This window comes from Dama dama, chromosome 28 (genome assembly GCF_033118175.1).
Source record: "Dama dama isolate Ldn47 chromosome 28, ASM3311817v1, whole genome shotgun sequence".
In the NCBI taxonomy this organism is placed as follows: domain Eukaryota; kingdom Metazoa; phylum Chordata; class Mammalia; order Artiodactyla; family Cervidae; genus Dama; species Dama dama.
In genome coordinates this window covers 50,884,136-50,900,572 of record NC_083708.1, presented here as the reverse complement: position 1 = coordinate 50,900,572, position 16,437 = coordinate 50,884,136, and the positions used below count along the sequence as shown (strand labels likewise).

Below are 16,437 nucleotides of genomic sequence, written 5' to 3'. Positions count from 1 at the left end.
CCAATAAGATTTTATAGAGAGATTTTTTAAATAAGGGATTGCCTCATGCAATTACAAGTCCCAAGATCTACCGAGCCAGCAAGCTGGAGACCCAGGTGAGCCAATGATGTAGTCTCAAAGTGAAAGCTGTAGTCTGAGACCCAGGAGGAGCCAGTGTTTTAATTGTGTGTCCAAAAGCAAGAAAAGGCCGTGGGAGTTCTATGGTGGTCCAGTTGTTAAGACTTAGGGCTTTTACTGCCACTGGTCTGAGTTCAATTCCTGGTCAGAGATCTAAGATCCCACAAACTGTGTGGTGTGGCCAAAAAAAAAGAAAGCCAACATCTCAGTGTAGAGGCAGCCAGGCAAAGAGAGTCGTCTCTTATTCTGCCTTTTGTTCTATTCAAGCCTTTGCCTGGTTATATGAGGCCCACCTGCATTAGGGAGGGTGTCTGCTTTACTCAGATTGTCAATTCACATGTTAATCTCACGTGGAAACACCCAGGCTAACGTTTGACCAAATATCTGGGCTTCTTGTGACCCAGTCAAGTTGAAAGTAAGCTTTATTATCGCAGATGATGACTCCCAAATTTATATCTCCAGAATGGACCCTTCCCTCTATCCAACTTCTTGCTTAGTATCTCTGCTTGGATGTTGAAGAGGCATCACAAATGTGTCTAAATCAAGCTCCCAGTTCCCTCCCACTTAGCTGCTTATTGCACAGTATTTTCCATTTCAGTTAACAGTGACTCTATCGATAGTGCAGGCCCCAAACTGCTGGGTAATTTGGGTGTCCTTTCTTTTGCTTCCAAACTACCAGTAAGCTGTATGGCTCTACTTTGAAAATATATTGAGACCCCAGCCATCCCTACTCCTACCACCCTGGTGCAAGCTGGGATCATTTTTCCTGGAGTTTTTCAGCATCCTATTTTATCTTTCTACTTTTGTCCTTGAGCCCTTGGAGTCTATTTTAGTACTTCAGCTGCAGCGATCTTTTTGAAAGCAAGTGAGATTATATTGCTTTTGCTCAACATCCTCTGATGATTTCCACTTTCATTCAGAGTAAGAGCCAGTGTCTTTTAGGTTACCTGATTCTGCATCATCAGGCCTCTTTGCCATGACTCTTGCCCTTCCATCCCCATCACACTGACCTCTTTGTTGTTTCTCAGACATGCCTGGCATATGCCCACCTCAGGGCCTTTGCACAGCTGTTTCCTATGCCTGCATTACTCTTCTCTTTGATAACTACATGACTTTCTCCATTGTTCCCTTTAGATCTTTGCACAAATACTACTTTCTCAGAAAGTAAGACTTTAATTTTATCTATGGTAACCTTGTTTTTAAAGAAGACTATATTTATGTATTAAGTATATAACTAGAAAATAGTAAAGACACAAGCCACCATTTAGTTTTTGTAAACTTTTGGAGTCATACGTACAGTCAGCCAAATCTTTTTCCTAGGGAATTTGGACTGTATTTATTCACCAGTGACAGGAACGCCTGCGTCCATATATACAGTTGTGACTATAAAACTGACCAGGGATACCTGTTGGAGAAGGCAGTGTCAACCCACTCCAGTACTCTTGCCTGGAAAATCCCATGGACGGAGGAGCCCGGTAGGCTACAGTCCATGGGGTTGCGAAGAGTCAGACACGACTGAGTGACTTCACTTTCACTTTTCATTCTCATGCACTGGAGAAGGAAATGGCAACCCACTCCAGTGTTCTTGCCTGGAGAATCCCGGGGATGGGGAGCCTGGTGGGCTGCCGTCTATGGGGTCACACAGAGTCGGACATGACTGAAGCGGCTTAGCAGCAGCAGCAGCTGCAGTGATACCTGTTTCAGCTTTCACAAGTAAAAGCAATCTTCATTAATACTAAGTAATATTTTTGTTTTTACCTGTCCCGTTCTCTGTGTTTACTAACTGGTGTGAAGGTAGGGGAGCAGAAGGATGGCTCAGGGACTCTGGGACACTGACTTTGTTTTCTTCTCACACTTGAGAATATGGCCTTACTGATACTGAGATTGAGTTAAAACCTAGGAGAGTGGTGATTATACTAGCTCCCCAATATAGAACTTCTTAGATTCTTTGTGGATATGTACTACTGGAAAGGGAACTTAAGTGCTGAATTCCAAAGACTTGTGACCCGGCAGACGTCTTGCTGTTTTCTCGGATCCAGCTGGCCTAGTTGGACATGTGCAACATCACATGAAGCCGATGGGGAATTAAGACCCTGGGAAAACTAGAAGCTAGCTACTCGTAAGTTTTAGAGTCATTGGCTAATTAGTTGGGGACCTAATGCAGTAGCATTTGGTTGTGTCCCTTCAGCTTTTAATTCTAAAAATACTAGAATCTGGTCCAGAAGAGGTACTTAAAATGCTGCAGTATACTTCTTAGGGTGATTGTGACTTAAAAAACAAAAACCAAAAACAAAACCCTGCAAACAAACATAGCTCTCCAAGGAGTCATAGAAATTGACAGAAATAATCGCAGTTGAAAATGTGTTGAATTTCTCACCTAAGTCATAAACACATGCTATCTGTGAGTAGATGTTGGCGTTCTGCAACTTGTATCTGCTGATTAGTCATTTAGTTAATATCTACCAAGAAGAGGCCTCATGAACTAGCTTTTAAATTTAGCCAGAAAAAATAGCACCATTAATGATGGCCTTGACATTCAGCAAAGCCAAATTAAGCAGTCAATCTGACATTTTATAGATAGTCTGTTACGGAGCCTCACGCCCGTTGGATGTTCGATAAGCATTAATTGCCTGGCTGACAATGAACAGCCACACATCTGTCTGTTATAGAAGCTGCAGTGCTTGAGTAACCAGGAGAAGGCTGATTTTAGATATACTGTGAGATAGGATCTTGTGGGCACCAATGTGTATGGGGTTGCGGTTTTGTTTTGTATGTTAAATTAAAATGGATTCATAATTTCCTTTTGAAACTGAACACATTCATTATAAACAGTATTCCCTTTGTCTATTCAAGGTGAAGTACCAGTTCATAGTGGTAGTGATCAACTGTTATTTCCTCTTTAAATAGAAAGCTGAGAGCTTCTAAATAATCATTGTCACATCCCCTTTTAAAATTATGTACATCAGTGCCAGAGAAATCATTAACATTTTGGATCAGATAGCCATTAATTTCATTATTGTGCTGTTGGTGCACTGTGTTCATTATAGTGAGTGGAGAATGGTGAACTCTGGTCTGCATTTTATTCCTTTATTTAAACTGATTCATTTCTACTGAATATAAACACTATGAAGCTAGATAAATACTTGCAATAATAGCAGCTGATTTTCCTCATTTAATTCTCTGCAGTCATTGTGCTAGACTGTTTGTATATATTTAAGTTTGTATTGAAAGATTTTTTTTTGCTTGTTCTGCCATATCTTTTTTTATGCTTTTAAATTTATGACTTTCACACTGCTTTATTTAAAACCACAATTTCACTCATGCTTATTTAATCACAGTAATACAGTCAACCTTAGCTTCATCAGAAAGAACAAGAACACATGTTTGAAGTATAATGAAGCTGATGAAGATTTTAAACCTTTAGAGATTGACAGCTGAGCAGAGACAGATGTTTTGTAATAGTGGGACATGATATAAAAGATAGCTGATCATGTGAATCTGATAAGTTGGTGAAAGAATTATTGGAACCTATAGATCAACCTTGATTCTGTTTATCATTTTTATTAAAAAAAAAAACTGCTTCAAAATGAATTGTCCACACTGTGGGATGATCCAGCAGATTGCCAAATCAATTGCTTTTAATTAGCTTATCTGATGTTGATTGGATTTTGGGCCTGCATGCCTAGATAGGAGTCCAGGATTGAATTATCAGTTTTCTTCTCATTTAGAGAGATGTGACTCTGAAGTGATGAGAGAGCTTTTCATATCAAGTCATTCCTATCACTTTAAAAATTATATATCTATGCATATATATTTTCATAGGATTAAAAGAAGTTCTCCATTTAGTTACCTTTGAAAGTATTTGAGCTCTTGTGGATTAAACTATTTTCCTCCCGTTTTGTAAGATGTAGAGACTTATCATGTAGCCCACATCGACAAAGCATCAAATGTGTTTGCAGAAGGAGTGAACTCGAGCGTATGGGATGACCCAAACACTTTAGATTAAACTAGCCTGTTCTGCCTTGCATCAGGAAGGTTCCAGTGAAGTGGTTGCCTGGCAACTAATGGAGTTAGAGAAAACTGTGTGTTAACTACCGGGCCTCTTGCCTCCTCTGTGTGAACGCCTAACAAGGGGAGAGTGGCTTCAGTGTATATTGCCTGAGTCACAGCTGTCAAACCAAAGTGGTGAGTAAAAGGAAAGATTGAAAAGAGATGGCACAGCTGGACTGGGTGCTTGTATTTATAGCCTTACACGTCGTCTTTTATGTAAGCATGTTGCAGAAAAAGATATTAAGGGAGGACTTTGAAAATAAAAGAGGAACTGTTGAAATTTGGGATTAAGTTTTTAAGAACAATCATTAACTTACATTGAGTTTTTAAAGAGTAGACTAAAAAGTGTTAAATGAGGTGCTCCCACGCTATTATCTCAACATTCTTCGAAAATGTTCTGTATAGAAAAGAGGTAAAGCATTTTATATGATGATGCCCTGAATTTTAGGACAGAAGCTGTGTTTTAGTGATTGTACATATGCATACTGTAAGGTACAGGGCTGGTACATCTGCTCCTGCTCCCTTGCCATCCACATGACAGACGTAATAACTCGATCCTGGTTGGTCTCACTTGAGCCTGGATGGGACCGCACAGCTCTCAACAGGACTCCACCAGCCACTACCAATATTAGTCTGGGCAGGCAAGAAAACTACCTTGGCGTTCTTTTTTTGTTTTCTTTTGTTTTTGTTTTTTTTTAAGTTGAAGTATAGTTGATTTACAATATCATGTTAGTTTCAGGTTACAGCACAGTGATTCCGTGGTTTTGCAGATTATACTCCATTATAGGTCATTACAAGATGATAGCTGTGATTCCCAGTTCCATACAGTGTATCCTTACTGCCCATCTGACTTTTACATAGAGCAGTTTGTAGCTGTTAACCCCATACCTCTAGTTTGTCCCTTCCCCCTTCTCTCTGCCCTTTGCTGACTACTAGTTGGTTTTCTGTATCTGTGAGTCTGTTATGCATATAGAGTCATTGGTGTTATTTTTTAGATTCCACGTATCAGTGACACCATACGGTGTTTTTGTTTGTCTGTTCAACTTATTTAACTAAGCCTAACACTCTCTAGGTGCATGCATGTTGCTGTAACTATCAGTATTTCATTTCTTTTAATGGCTGAGTAATACTCCATTCCATCCCACACACATACTACCACTCAGAAGTGCAGTTGTCTGTTAATGGACACTTGGTTGTTTTCTTGCCTTGGCTATTGTACATAGGGCTGCTATAAACACTGAGGTGCATGTGTCTTTTTCAATTTTTCAATATATATATATATATTCTGGAGTGGACTTCCTGGATCATATGGTAGTCCTGTTTTTAGTTTTTGAGGAAACTCCATACTGGTTTCCATAGTGCTTGTACCAATTTAAATTCTAATCAACAGTGTTCAAGATTTCCCTTTTCTCTTAAGTCCTCACCAATATTTGTTGTTTGTAGACTTGTTTGATAATAGCCATTCTGATAGGTGTGCGGTGATATCCCACTGTTGTTTTGATTTGCATTTCTCTGATAGTTAGCAGTGTTGAACATCTTTTCATGTGCCTATTAACCATCTGTGTATCTTCTATGGAGAAATGTCTGTTCATGTCTTTTGCCCATTTTTTGCTTGGGTTGCCTTGCCATTCTTTATGGCAAATTGAAAATCCTTAAAAGGTTCTACTTTTAGTAGAGGGATTTGTGTCAGTAGTAACTTTGAGGTGGCCACCCAAATTTCCTCCTCAGGAAAATATAAGAAGGAGATAGACCAGAGAAAGTCATCTGAAGTAGTTAGGAATAGGAAGGTAAAGTGATGGATTTGTCTGAAGGTTCCTACCACTGCTGCCATCTAAGAACATGGGATAATTTACTCTTTTAAAGGCCTTGTTCTTGGAACTGTGGGTCTGTCCTTAAGTAAGCAGTAACTTCCCCTCCCTTCACCTTAAGTCTGGAGATCAGTTCTTGCTTGCTAGAATTTGAACTCCAGTCTCCTGCCTGGATTGCAGGATTTCTAACATTGACCTTGAGTGCTAACATGTTATGAGCCAGATAATATGGAGTAGGTGCTGTTTCCCATAGACTTAAGAGCTGTTATCACATATTGGAAAGGCCATTAAGCAGAAATGAGAGTGAGTTTATTGACTTTCTACTGAGACCAAGGGGAGAAGGTTGTCAGGAGGGTGACTGTGATTCAATATTCTGAAAGTATGGCTAATGCTTTGCATTCTCCTGTGAAGTATTGGGGCTTCCCTGATAGCTCAGTTGGTAAAGAATCCGCCTGCAACGCAGGAGACCCCGGTTCGATTCCTGAGTTGGAAAGATCTGCTTGAGAAGGGATAGGCTACCCTCTCCAGTATTCTTGGGCTTCCCTTGTGGCTCAGCTGGTAAAGAATCTGTCTGCAGTGCAGGAGACCTGGGTTCAATCCCTGGATTGGGAAGATCCCCTGGAGAAGGGAAGTACTGGGTGTCTCATCACTGCAAATATTCAGATAGGCAAGGAGGGTTGAGCGGGTAGAGTACTGACCACAGCTCCGTCTTTCAGACTCTGAAGTGCACGTGGGTTACTAGGGGCTCGTGTTAAAGTGCAGCTTTCCATCCCGTTAGGTGTGGGTGGACCTGAGATTCTGCATTTCTATGAAGTTCTCTTTGATGCCAGGACTGCTGGCCTTGGGACCACATGCTGAGCAGCGAGAGACCAGTGATCTCTAAAGTACCTTCCAATTTTAAAATTCTATTTACAGAAAAAAAAAAAAAAAGCTAGAGTTTTACTTCTGATACCTAAGACACATACTGTGCAGCTCTAATAAGCCACATCAGAGCCCCTTATGTGTCTTACTCACAGAAGTCTCCCTTAACACCTATTATATTTTAATCAACACAATCTCTCAGTCTGCCTCCTCAGTAGCCCCACCTCTTCCTTTTCTCTTAAGGCTTTCAAAGTTGTCTGATATTACAGCCCTGTAAAAATGCCCTTTCTTCATAGCTACTTCCCCTGATTCATGCAGACTCTATTTCACATCTTCATGGTCACTCCTTCATGTGGACCCCAAATTCTGCCTTTTTAGGATAGCTGTCAAAATGTAATCCCGGTTTGGTCTTAGGCCTTGTGTCCGTAGTAAATTTTGAAAGACAGGATTGTGCCACTGTCTGCCGTATTAGGACAGACCAAAAAGGTCTCTGTATAGGAAAGATTCATACAATAATAGCTTACCAAGTTTATTCAGTAAAAGTGCTATCCCTAAGTATCTGAAAGACCTTTAAAAAGAATGAGCTTCTTTACATGGTGGATAGTGAAGTGTTGAAATCCCATACCCATGGGATACAACCATAGACTGGAAGGTACCAGAGGGCTTTCCTGGTGGCTCAGCGGTTCAGAATCTGCCTGCCGATGCAGGAGACGTGGGTTCGATCCCTGGGTCAGGAAGATCCCCTGGCGAAGGAAATGGCAACCTACTCCAGCATTCTTGCCTGGAAAATTCCATAGACAGAGGAAGCCTGGTGAGCTGCAGTCCATGGAGTCCCCAGAGTCGGACACGACTTCGCAACTAAACAACAACAAAGAGGATAGCATAGAGGCATCAAAGGAATGAGGCATCTGAAAGGGTGACCCAAGGCTAAAACCAGATGTGTGGATGCCATTTTCCCGAGTATCTAACTGGTGACAAAGATAAATATAACCTGACTTCATGATGGGCAAACAGCTTCTGGTTTTCATGGGTACTGTTTCTTTAGCTAAGAAAACACCTTGATCTGTGTCCTTTTTCCATTCCATTCTCCCTCAGCGGACCCAAGTAGTTGAAATATGGTCACATCTAGGAGGCGGGGAGTTCTAAGGAGAAGTAGGATAAACCGTCATCATGCTGGTTTTGAAGGGCTCATTATCACCTTGTAAGTTAATTTGAGAAGTAACGTGCCAAGAGCAAAGGTGTGAAGCACAGTTAGATTCTTGGAGTAAACAAGCTACATATTTGAAGATGCTGGGGAAATCATTATGTTTCACAGTTTTTAGCATACAAGGTGGATTTTTCCTTTACATGGTTAAGGTGAGGGAAAACGGGTATTTCAGAAACAAATGCACCTTTTTTTCTGTCTGATTCTGTTTATAGTAATATTATTTTACTGTTTTTATTTGTTCTGAAGTTTTGTTCTCTGAGAGTATGCCTGTATTGTTTGAGGGAGAATTTTAAAAAGCCATAAATGTACCAGGAGGAAAAGACACTCCAGCCAGATCTCCCCCGTCTTTCAGGCCATTAACCTCCTCGAATGGCTTGGATTGCTTTTTCATTTGTGAGATAAAGAAGGCAAATAGTCCAGTTTGAAACTATGGTCAAGACCCTTCTATCCTTAAAATCAAGGAAATGTGCTATTGTGGTTAATTGAACAGTCTCATCAACTGAGATTTACTACCTGTTTTATATGTGACGTGTAACCAAAATGCAATAAAGGATAATCACCATTAACACTAAATTGAGCAAAATGTAATCTTTGTTGATTCAGAGGTTAGTTCCGATCTCTGTGATGCCTCATGGCCATTGTAAACAATCACTAATTACATAATATATAAAAGCCTTTGGGGATCAGTCTGGGTCTGCTGCAGTCTGTGAATTGCTCTTTTCTATACCTCTCTTAGACATGTTTACTTTTATTTATCTCTCACAAAAGATAAGAGTTGAATGTGCCCCAAGCAGTACAGTTATTTCATCTGTAAAATCGTTCGTGTTCCTGATAAAATGAGAAGTCACGATACATCTTGCTCCTATCCAGTGCAACTCCAAAGCTACATGTAGCTTACCAGGTAAAGAGATCATATTTTGCCAGCTAAGTGCCTAACGAAGTCTATCATCTGTCATTCTCCTTATCTTGGAGGAAGCAGTAGAATTGCCTTCGGTCAGTTTTGTGGCATCATATCCCAAGTCCCAACCTAAAGTTGGTTGTTGCTCATCTTGTGACTGCATGACAACTAATGTGACCCAAAGAAACTTAATTCATGCACTATGATTTTAGGACTCAATTCGTGTCATTTCCGTGTGAATTACAGAGGAATGACACGTTATAAATCCACAACTCTATCTGTGGTAGGCACTTCAAGTGGATTGCATTCTCACAAACTGGGTTTTCCGTTAGAAAGACTTGTGGTGGTTGCAGCACATCACCAGCCAAGAGTAAGCTGCGACGACTGTGAATCTCAGTCTGGCCAAGGCTCTCCCAAAGCAAAACAGTGTGAGCCGAGAGAGAGTCTGTGCCGTGTTTTCCTGTTTCTAAGCAGAAGCCTCCCATGCTTTGGCAGAATGTTGTGGCTTGATAGAGGACATTGCCATATGTTGTTACTTTTTTTCTAAATGTCTAGCTTTGAACTAATTTGGTAGATACTCTTTCTCTTTAACTTTTGGTACTTTTTTATCCCAGGGTCTAAAATACCTTGTATCCAGAAATTCTTTCTTAACGTCGAATTATTTTTGTTTATGATGATGTAGATCAGCTGGCCACTATCTGCAGTTGAATTTTTAAAGAGTTTGTCAGGGCATTCATTCACTCACTCATTCATTGCCCTGTATTTATTACTAAAGTCATGTAATGCTCGGGTCTAGGGGCTCCATGGTGGAGAAGGCAAATATGGTGCTCACTTTTATGTACATTACAGTTTAACTTTTCAGTAAGTTTGATGCTACAAAATAATACCCTTGGTCTCATCACCTCTTCTGCTACAGAAGGAGATTCTGTTCTTCCCCATAGGCTCTAGCAGGTCTCCAGACATTGTTTAACAAGCTTAGGCAGCCGGCATTTGACTGTGTCAGATGGCTGGGTTCTTCCTCATTTGGTGTTATCCAATGAGGCACTTCCTAATTGAGGTGCCTAGTAAATGTATTAAACTCACGCCATTGACTTTGATTTCTTAGTTCCCTTTTTAAAAAGTTGATTTATTTATTTTTGGCTGCACTGGGTCTTTGTTGCTGTGTGCAGGCTTTCTCTAGTTGCGCCAAGCAGGGGCTACTCTTCATTGAGGCGTGCAGGCTTCTCATTGCGGTGGCATTTTTTGTTCCTGGGCACGAGCTCTAGGTGAGCAGACTCAGTAGTTGTGGCACACAGGCCTAGTTGCCCCACAGCATGTGGAATCTTCCTGGACCAGGGATCAAACCCAGCCCCCTGCATCGGCAGGACCACCGGGGAAGGCCCCCCTTTTACCTCTTAATTAATGAGCTCTGCTGATTTTTAAAAATGATGTGTTTGTAACATTAAGTTTCTAAGACCAAATGATGTGATATCAGAACGGAAGTTAGGTGTTTTTAGAAATGGAGATGATGGTTTGTATGATGGAGTCAGTCCTTAAAGTAGGGTGTAGGGGTATGTGGTGAATGTGAAGTCCTGTGGCCAGACATAGGGATTTTGAATGGAATTGTCACTAGGAAGGTCTTTGAGAGGAATGAATTTGGGCAGAGGGCGGGTGGAGGCAGCTGTTTCTTAGCTCTGGATTATAAATAAGAGTTTCTATTTAATGAGCATCTACTCTGTGCCAGGGGTTATGCGTGACATTAAGCATAATTGTATCTAAACATCAAGTCAACCCTGTGAGGTTGGTATTGTTGCCATGTAGAGATAACAGCCTGAGGTTCAGAGAAGTTAACAAATTATCCAAAGATCATGTGTTCAAGGTAAATAGCCTCCATGACCAAGTAGGTTATAGAACCAGGATATGAATCAGATGTGTCTTCCTGCACAACCTATAACCTTAAAAATATGACAGTTTTCAAAAGACAGTTGTTAGAAATACACAGGTAACACATGTTCATGATAATGATCCAAATAATGTTATGTGTAAATAGAGTAAAATAGTAGTTCCTTCCTTCCCTCTATAGTTATACGCTATAATATAACCACAGTGACCAATTTGGTGTTGCTTTGTTGCTTATACAAACATGTAACATTTTCTAGGGGTTATATTCTTTTCCCAACTCTGCCAAGCCACGTTTCAGGTTCATAGCTCACAAATCTCTGGTTGAGGATGGAAACCTGTTCTATGCATTATTGTCCTGGTTGCTTTTGAATGACCATGAAAGCAGATTCAAAAAACTTCCTTGGCAGGTGGTTCTGTTATTTAAACCTTACTCTAAAAAGGAGCATTTTCTATTTCATTAACTCAGATAATTTTTTTGCAGTTTGAATCATTTCTGTCCTGCTCTGTATATGGGTTGATGGAGATCAGCTGGTTACCGTATCAAGTGCAGTTACAACTTGGAAACCTGAAAAAAATCAAATTAATGTGGGGAATATTAAAAACTGAAACACTCATCTAATGTAAAAAAAAAGGACCCTGAAAACAGCTGAAATTTCTTTCAGTTTCTTTTAAAAGAAGCTATAAGAAATCTAGAAACAAATTTAGAATTACACAGATTGAAAGCTTTGTATTGTAACCTATGCTTTTTAATTTTTAAATTTCAGATCTACAGATGCCTAACAGAATCCACTTAACATTATATCTTTCCTATGAGCATTTTTATCTATAGCCCTACTTGATTTAAAAAATAAAGCAAAATAAAAAATTCTCAGACCTGATACTTCTGATATGTCAATCCTCTAAACCAGAAAATACATAGGAGAAGCTTCGTTCTACTTCATTCTTATCATAAAGTATAGATAACTTCACTAAGAGCTTGCCATATATCGGGTACTCTACCGACTACTTTATATGTACTATTATGTAATCTTCAAGTTTATGAATGGGTACAGTTTTTAGCCCCATTTTTCAGATAAGAAAACTGAATCACAGACAGGGTATGTGTTTGTCCGAGTCACCTGTGATTGTTCAAACTCAATTTTTGGTTACAAGTTTGCTGTTTATCACTGTTCTTCACCTGTCAAGTATTATGTAATTTCGCCTCTAGTGTTCTTAACCTGTGCATAGTACCTTTTCGCCAATGGCATCAGTGGGAAGTCAGATCAACTCACTAACTCACCAAGCTGTCAAATTTGCCAGATTGACCATTCACCTTGGACAATTTCTAAACAGATATTAGATTTCATTTATTCATGAAAAGGAAATTTTTGAAAGTTAAATGTATTCTAAATGTTTGCTATTTAATCTTACAAATACAATTGCATATGCTACATGTTACATACTCCCAATGTCTTTAGGACACTTTGAATGTTATTTTTTGTTTCCTCACATTGTAAGCATTTAAAATATTCTTTATAAAATTTCTCAAATGGTAAAAGAACAGTAATTTTGTGTTTCTAACAAGTTATAATGTTAACTATAAGTTATCAAAGAGAATCTTATTCATTATGAAACTTAAAACTCTACTGTGTGGAACAGAAATGAGGACCTCAGGAAAGAACGTTGTTGTTCAGTCACTAAGCTGTGTCTGACTTTCTGCAACCCATGGACTGTAGCCTGCCAGGCTCTTCTGTCCGTGGGATTTCCAAGCAGGAATACTGGAGTAGGTTGCCATTTCCTTCTCCAGGGGTTCTTCCCAACCCAGGGATCAAACCCGCCCCTCCTGCATTGGCAGACAGCTTCTTTACCACCCCCTAGAAAGAATAATGGACCATCAATTAAATCTACTCATCCCATACATATTAATTTAAAACATAAAGAATTGTGAAGATCAAAAATGAACTTGTCAGAATAAAATATTGCTATAATATGGATATTAATCCATTGGCAAAACAAAAAAACTCAGTTTTTAAAGTTAAAAATATTTAGTATGAGGTTAAATAGCACTCTCGTGTTCAGTAATTTGCTTGAAGGACTCATACAACTCACTGAAAGCTTGTATACTTACAGATATGGCTTGTTACAGGGAATACAAATCAGAACCTTTGTCTGAGGAGGCCTTACAAATAGCTGTGAAAAGAAGAGAAGCAAAAAGCAAAGGAGAAAAGGAAAGGTATACCCATTTGAATGCAGAGTTCCAAAGAATAGCAAGGAGAGATAAAGCCTACCTCAGTGATCAATGCAAAGAAATAGAGGAAAACAATAGAATGGGAAAGACTAGAGATCTCTTCAAGAAAATTAGAGATACCAAGGGAACATTTTGTGCAAAGATGGGCTCAATAAAGGACAGAAATGGTATGGACCTCACAGAAGCAGAAGATATTAAGAAGAGGTAGCAAGAATACACAGAAGAACTATACAAAGAAGATTTTCATGACCCAGATAATCACAATGGTATGATCACTCACCTAGAGCCAGACATCCTGGAATGCATAGTCAAGTGGGCCTTAGGAACCATCACTACGAACAAAGCTAGTGGAGGTGATGGAATTCCAGTTGAGCTATTTCAAATCCTAAAAGATGATGCTGTGAAAGTGCTGCACTCAATATGCCAGCAAATTTGGAAAACTCAGCAGTGGCCACAGGACTGGAAAAGGTCAGTTTTCATTCCAATCCCAGAGAAAGGCAATGCCAAAGAATGTTCAAACTACTGCACAGTTACACTCATCTCACATGCTAGTAAAGTAATGCTCAAAATTCTCCAAGCCAGACTTCAATAGTACGTGAACCGTGAACTTCCAGATGTTCAAGCTGGATTTAGAAAAGGCAGAGGAACAAGAGATCAAATTGCCAACATCCACCGGATTACCAAAAAAGCAAGAGAGTTCCAGAAAAGCATCTATTTCTGCTTTATTGACTATGCCTAAGCCTCTGACTGTGTGGATCACCACAAACTGTTGAAAATTCTCAAAGAGATGGGAATACCAGACCACCTGGCCTGCCTCCTGAGAAATCCGTGTGCAGGTCAGGAAGCAACAGCCAGAACTGGACATGGAACAACAGACTGGTTCCAAATAGGAAAAGGAGTACGTCAAGGCTGTATATTGTCACCCTGCTTATTTAATGTATATGCAGAGTACATCATCAGAAACGCTGGGCTGGAGGAAGCACAAGCTGGAATCAAGATTGCTGGGAGAAATATCAATAACCTCAGATATGCAAATGACACCACCCCTATGCCAGAAAGTGAAGAAAAACTAAAGAGCCTCTTGATGAAAGTGAAAGAGGAGGGTGAAAAAGTTAGCTTAAAACTCAACATTCAGAAAACTAAGATCATGGCATCTGGTCCCATCACTTCATGGCAAATAGATGGGCAAACAGTGAGAGACTTTATCTTGGGGGGCTCCAAAATCATGGCAGATGGTGACTGCAGCCATGAAATTAAAAGACGCTTACTCCTTGGAAGAAAAGTTATGACCAACCTAGACAGCATAGTAAAAAACAGAGACATTACTTTGCCAAAAGGTCCATCTAGTCAAGGCTATGGTTTTTCTAGTAGACACGTATGGATGTAAGAGTTGGACCATAAAGAAAGCTGAGCGCCAAAGAATTGATGCTTTTGAACTGTGGTGTTGGAGAAGACTTTTTGAGAGTCCCTTGGATTGCAAGCAGATCCAACCAGTCCATCCTAAAGGAAATCAGTCCTGAGTATTTATTGGAAGGACTGATGTTGAAGCTGCAACTCCAATACTTTGGCCACCTGATGCCAAGGACTAACTCATTGGAAAAGACCCTGATGCTGGGAAAGATGAAAGGCAGGAGGAGAAGGGGATGACAGAGGATGAGACGGTTGGATGGCATCACTGACTCGATGGACATGAGTTTGGGTGGACTCCGGGGGTTGGTGATGGACACGGAGGCCTGGCATGCTGCAGTTCATGGGGTCACAAAGAGTTGGACATGACTGAGCAACTGAACTGAACAAATCAGAACCAGCCAAGGGAAGAGACACAAAGGGCAGAGTCTGGAAGGGGACCCGACATGGAGCATCTGGCCCTCCTCCACCTGTGAGGTCCTAGCCTTACCCGCTCTTGACCAGACTCTGTGAGAGTATGCATAGGGGACTGCCAACCAGGGAAGCTCTCTCAAGGTTTTGGTGTCCAGAGTTTTTACTGGTTACTCACAGTCATCCTATGTGGCTGACCTTTCATCTCTAGTATCTCCTGGAGGTCAGACTACTACCTTTGGTCTCTTGCTCCTCTGGACATCACAGCTGATACAGTATGAACCAAAGCTCCCATCATAAATCATGTTGTTATACTGTCAGTGGCCATAGCCCCAGAGAACAGAGATGCTCCTTTCAGGCAGGATATTTTTAGGCCTGGAGAGGTCCTTTGGATAAGGTTAATTCTTCACTACATAGATGTACAGTTTTCTAAGTAGTGTATTTCATCATCAGTGGTCCGAAATAGAATATTCTCTTTATTACCTGTTAAGTCAAAGTTGTTATAGGTGTATAAATTAGTGGTTTTCATTTTTTCAAATTTTATTTATTTATTTTTGGTTGTACCACATGGCTTATTGGATTTTAGTTCCCTGACCAGGAATCAAACCCATGCCCTTGGCAGTGAAAGTATGGAGTCGTAGCCACTGGACTGCCAGGAAATTCCTGCATTTTTTTTAATTTCAAAATTTTCATTTGACAAACTGATTTTCAATCCATTGGCCATTTGGAGAACTGGTTTGGGGGCAGATTGATTTTCACTGAATGTCTTAAGACCAGTGGTTCTCAGATTCTGGTAAGCATCAGAGTCACTTGGACGGCCTATTAGAACCCAGGTTACTGGTAGCCCACCAGGCTCTTCTGTCCCTGGGATTCTCCAGGCACGAACACTGGAGTGGGTTGCCATTTCCTTCTCCAAGGTCTAGGTTGGAGCCCCATCAGTTTATACTCTAAGGAGTTCCCGGGAAATGCTAATGTTGCTGACCCAGGGGCTCACTTTGAGACCCGCTGGAACAGAGTGTGTGATGTGTGTCAGGTGTGAGGAAAGAGATGCGTCACTGAAATGAGGCAGGAGAAAAGGGCAGAGAAGTCAGGAAACAAGACACTACTTTCCGTGTCCTGTTGGCAAGAACGTTTGGGAATGCTCCCCATTTCAGCTTAGCTGTGGGCCCCCAGGTTGGAGACTGTGAGTTCAGGGAGCAAGCCTGAGCCCAAGTCTCCCCCGGAGAACAGCTGTGGGATTCGGCTCTCTGTTTGTGAGGCACGCAGGGCCCTTGTGTGTTCCTGTAAGCGGACGCCAGAGTGAGCTGCAGTGGCTTGTGCGAAGGACGCCTTGCAGAAGCATTTCAGAAACCAAAATCCGTCTTTAACTTGTTTCTTTCTTAGTTTCTCGAGGACTTCATTGTGTTCCCTTGCTTTTTAAGTCCCGTAACTGTCTTCCTTTCTCTCCCACCTCAGGCCATGTTCAGCCTTTGTATGGTGGAAAGTGGTGCTGACGAGGTGAATTTACGCGGTGTGACCAGTCTTGGCTTAAAGCAGGCCCTGGAGTTTGCATACACAGGACAGGTATGGT

The 16,437-nt window shown here is 40.8% G+C and overlaps 1 protein-coding gene across 3 annotated transcripts in view; it reads left to right on the top strand.

The window, feature by feature from the left end:
• Nucleotides 1-16,437, top strand: part of KLHL32 (kelch like family member 32) — a 215,989-nt gene that overhangs the window by 77,461 nt on the left and 122,091 nt on the right. For all 3 annotated transcript variants that reach the window (XR_009690978.1, XM_061131890.1, XM_061131888.1), the window contains exon 4: nt 16,323-16,430. Coding sequence is in view for 2 of the 3 variants with exons in the window: in XM_061131890.1 (XP_060987873.1) it covers nt 16,323-16,430 (108 nt within the window). In the remaining variant the exon portion in view is untranslated. The remainder of the gene's footprint in view (nt 1-16,322; nt 16,431-16,437) is intronic.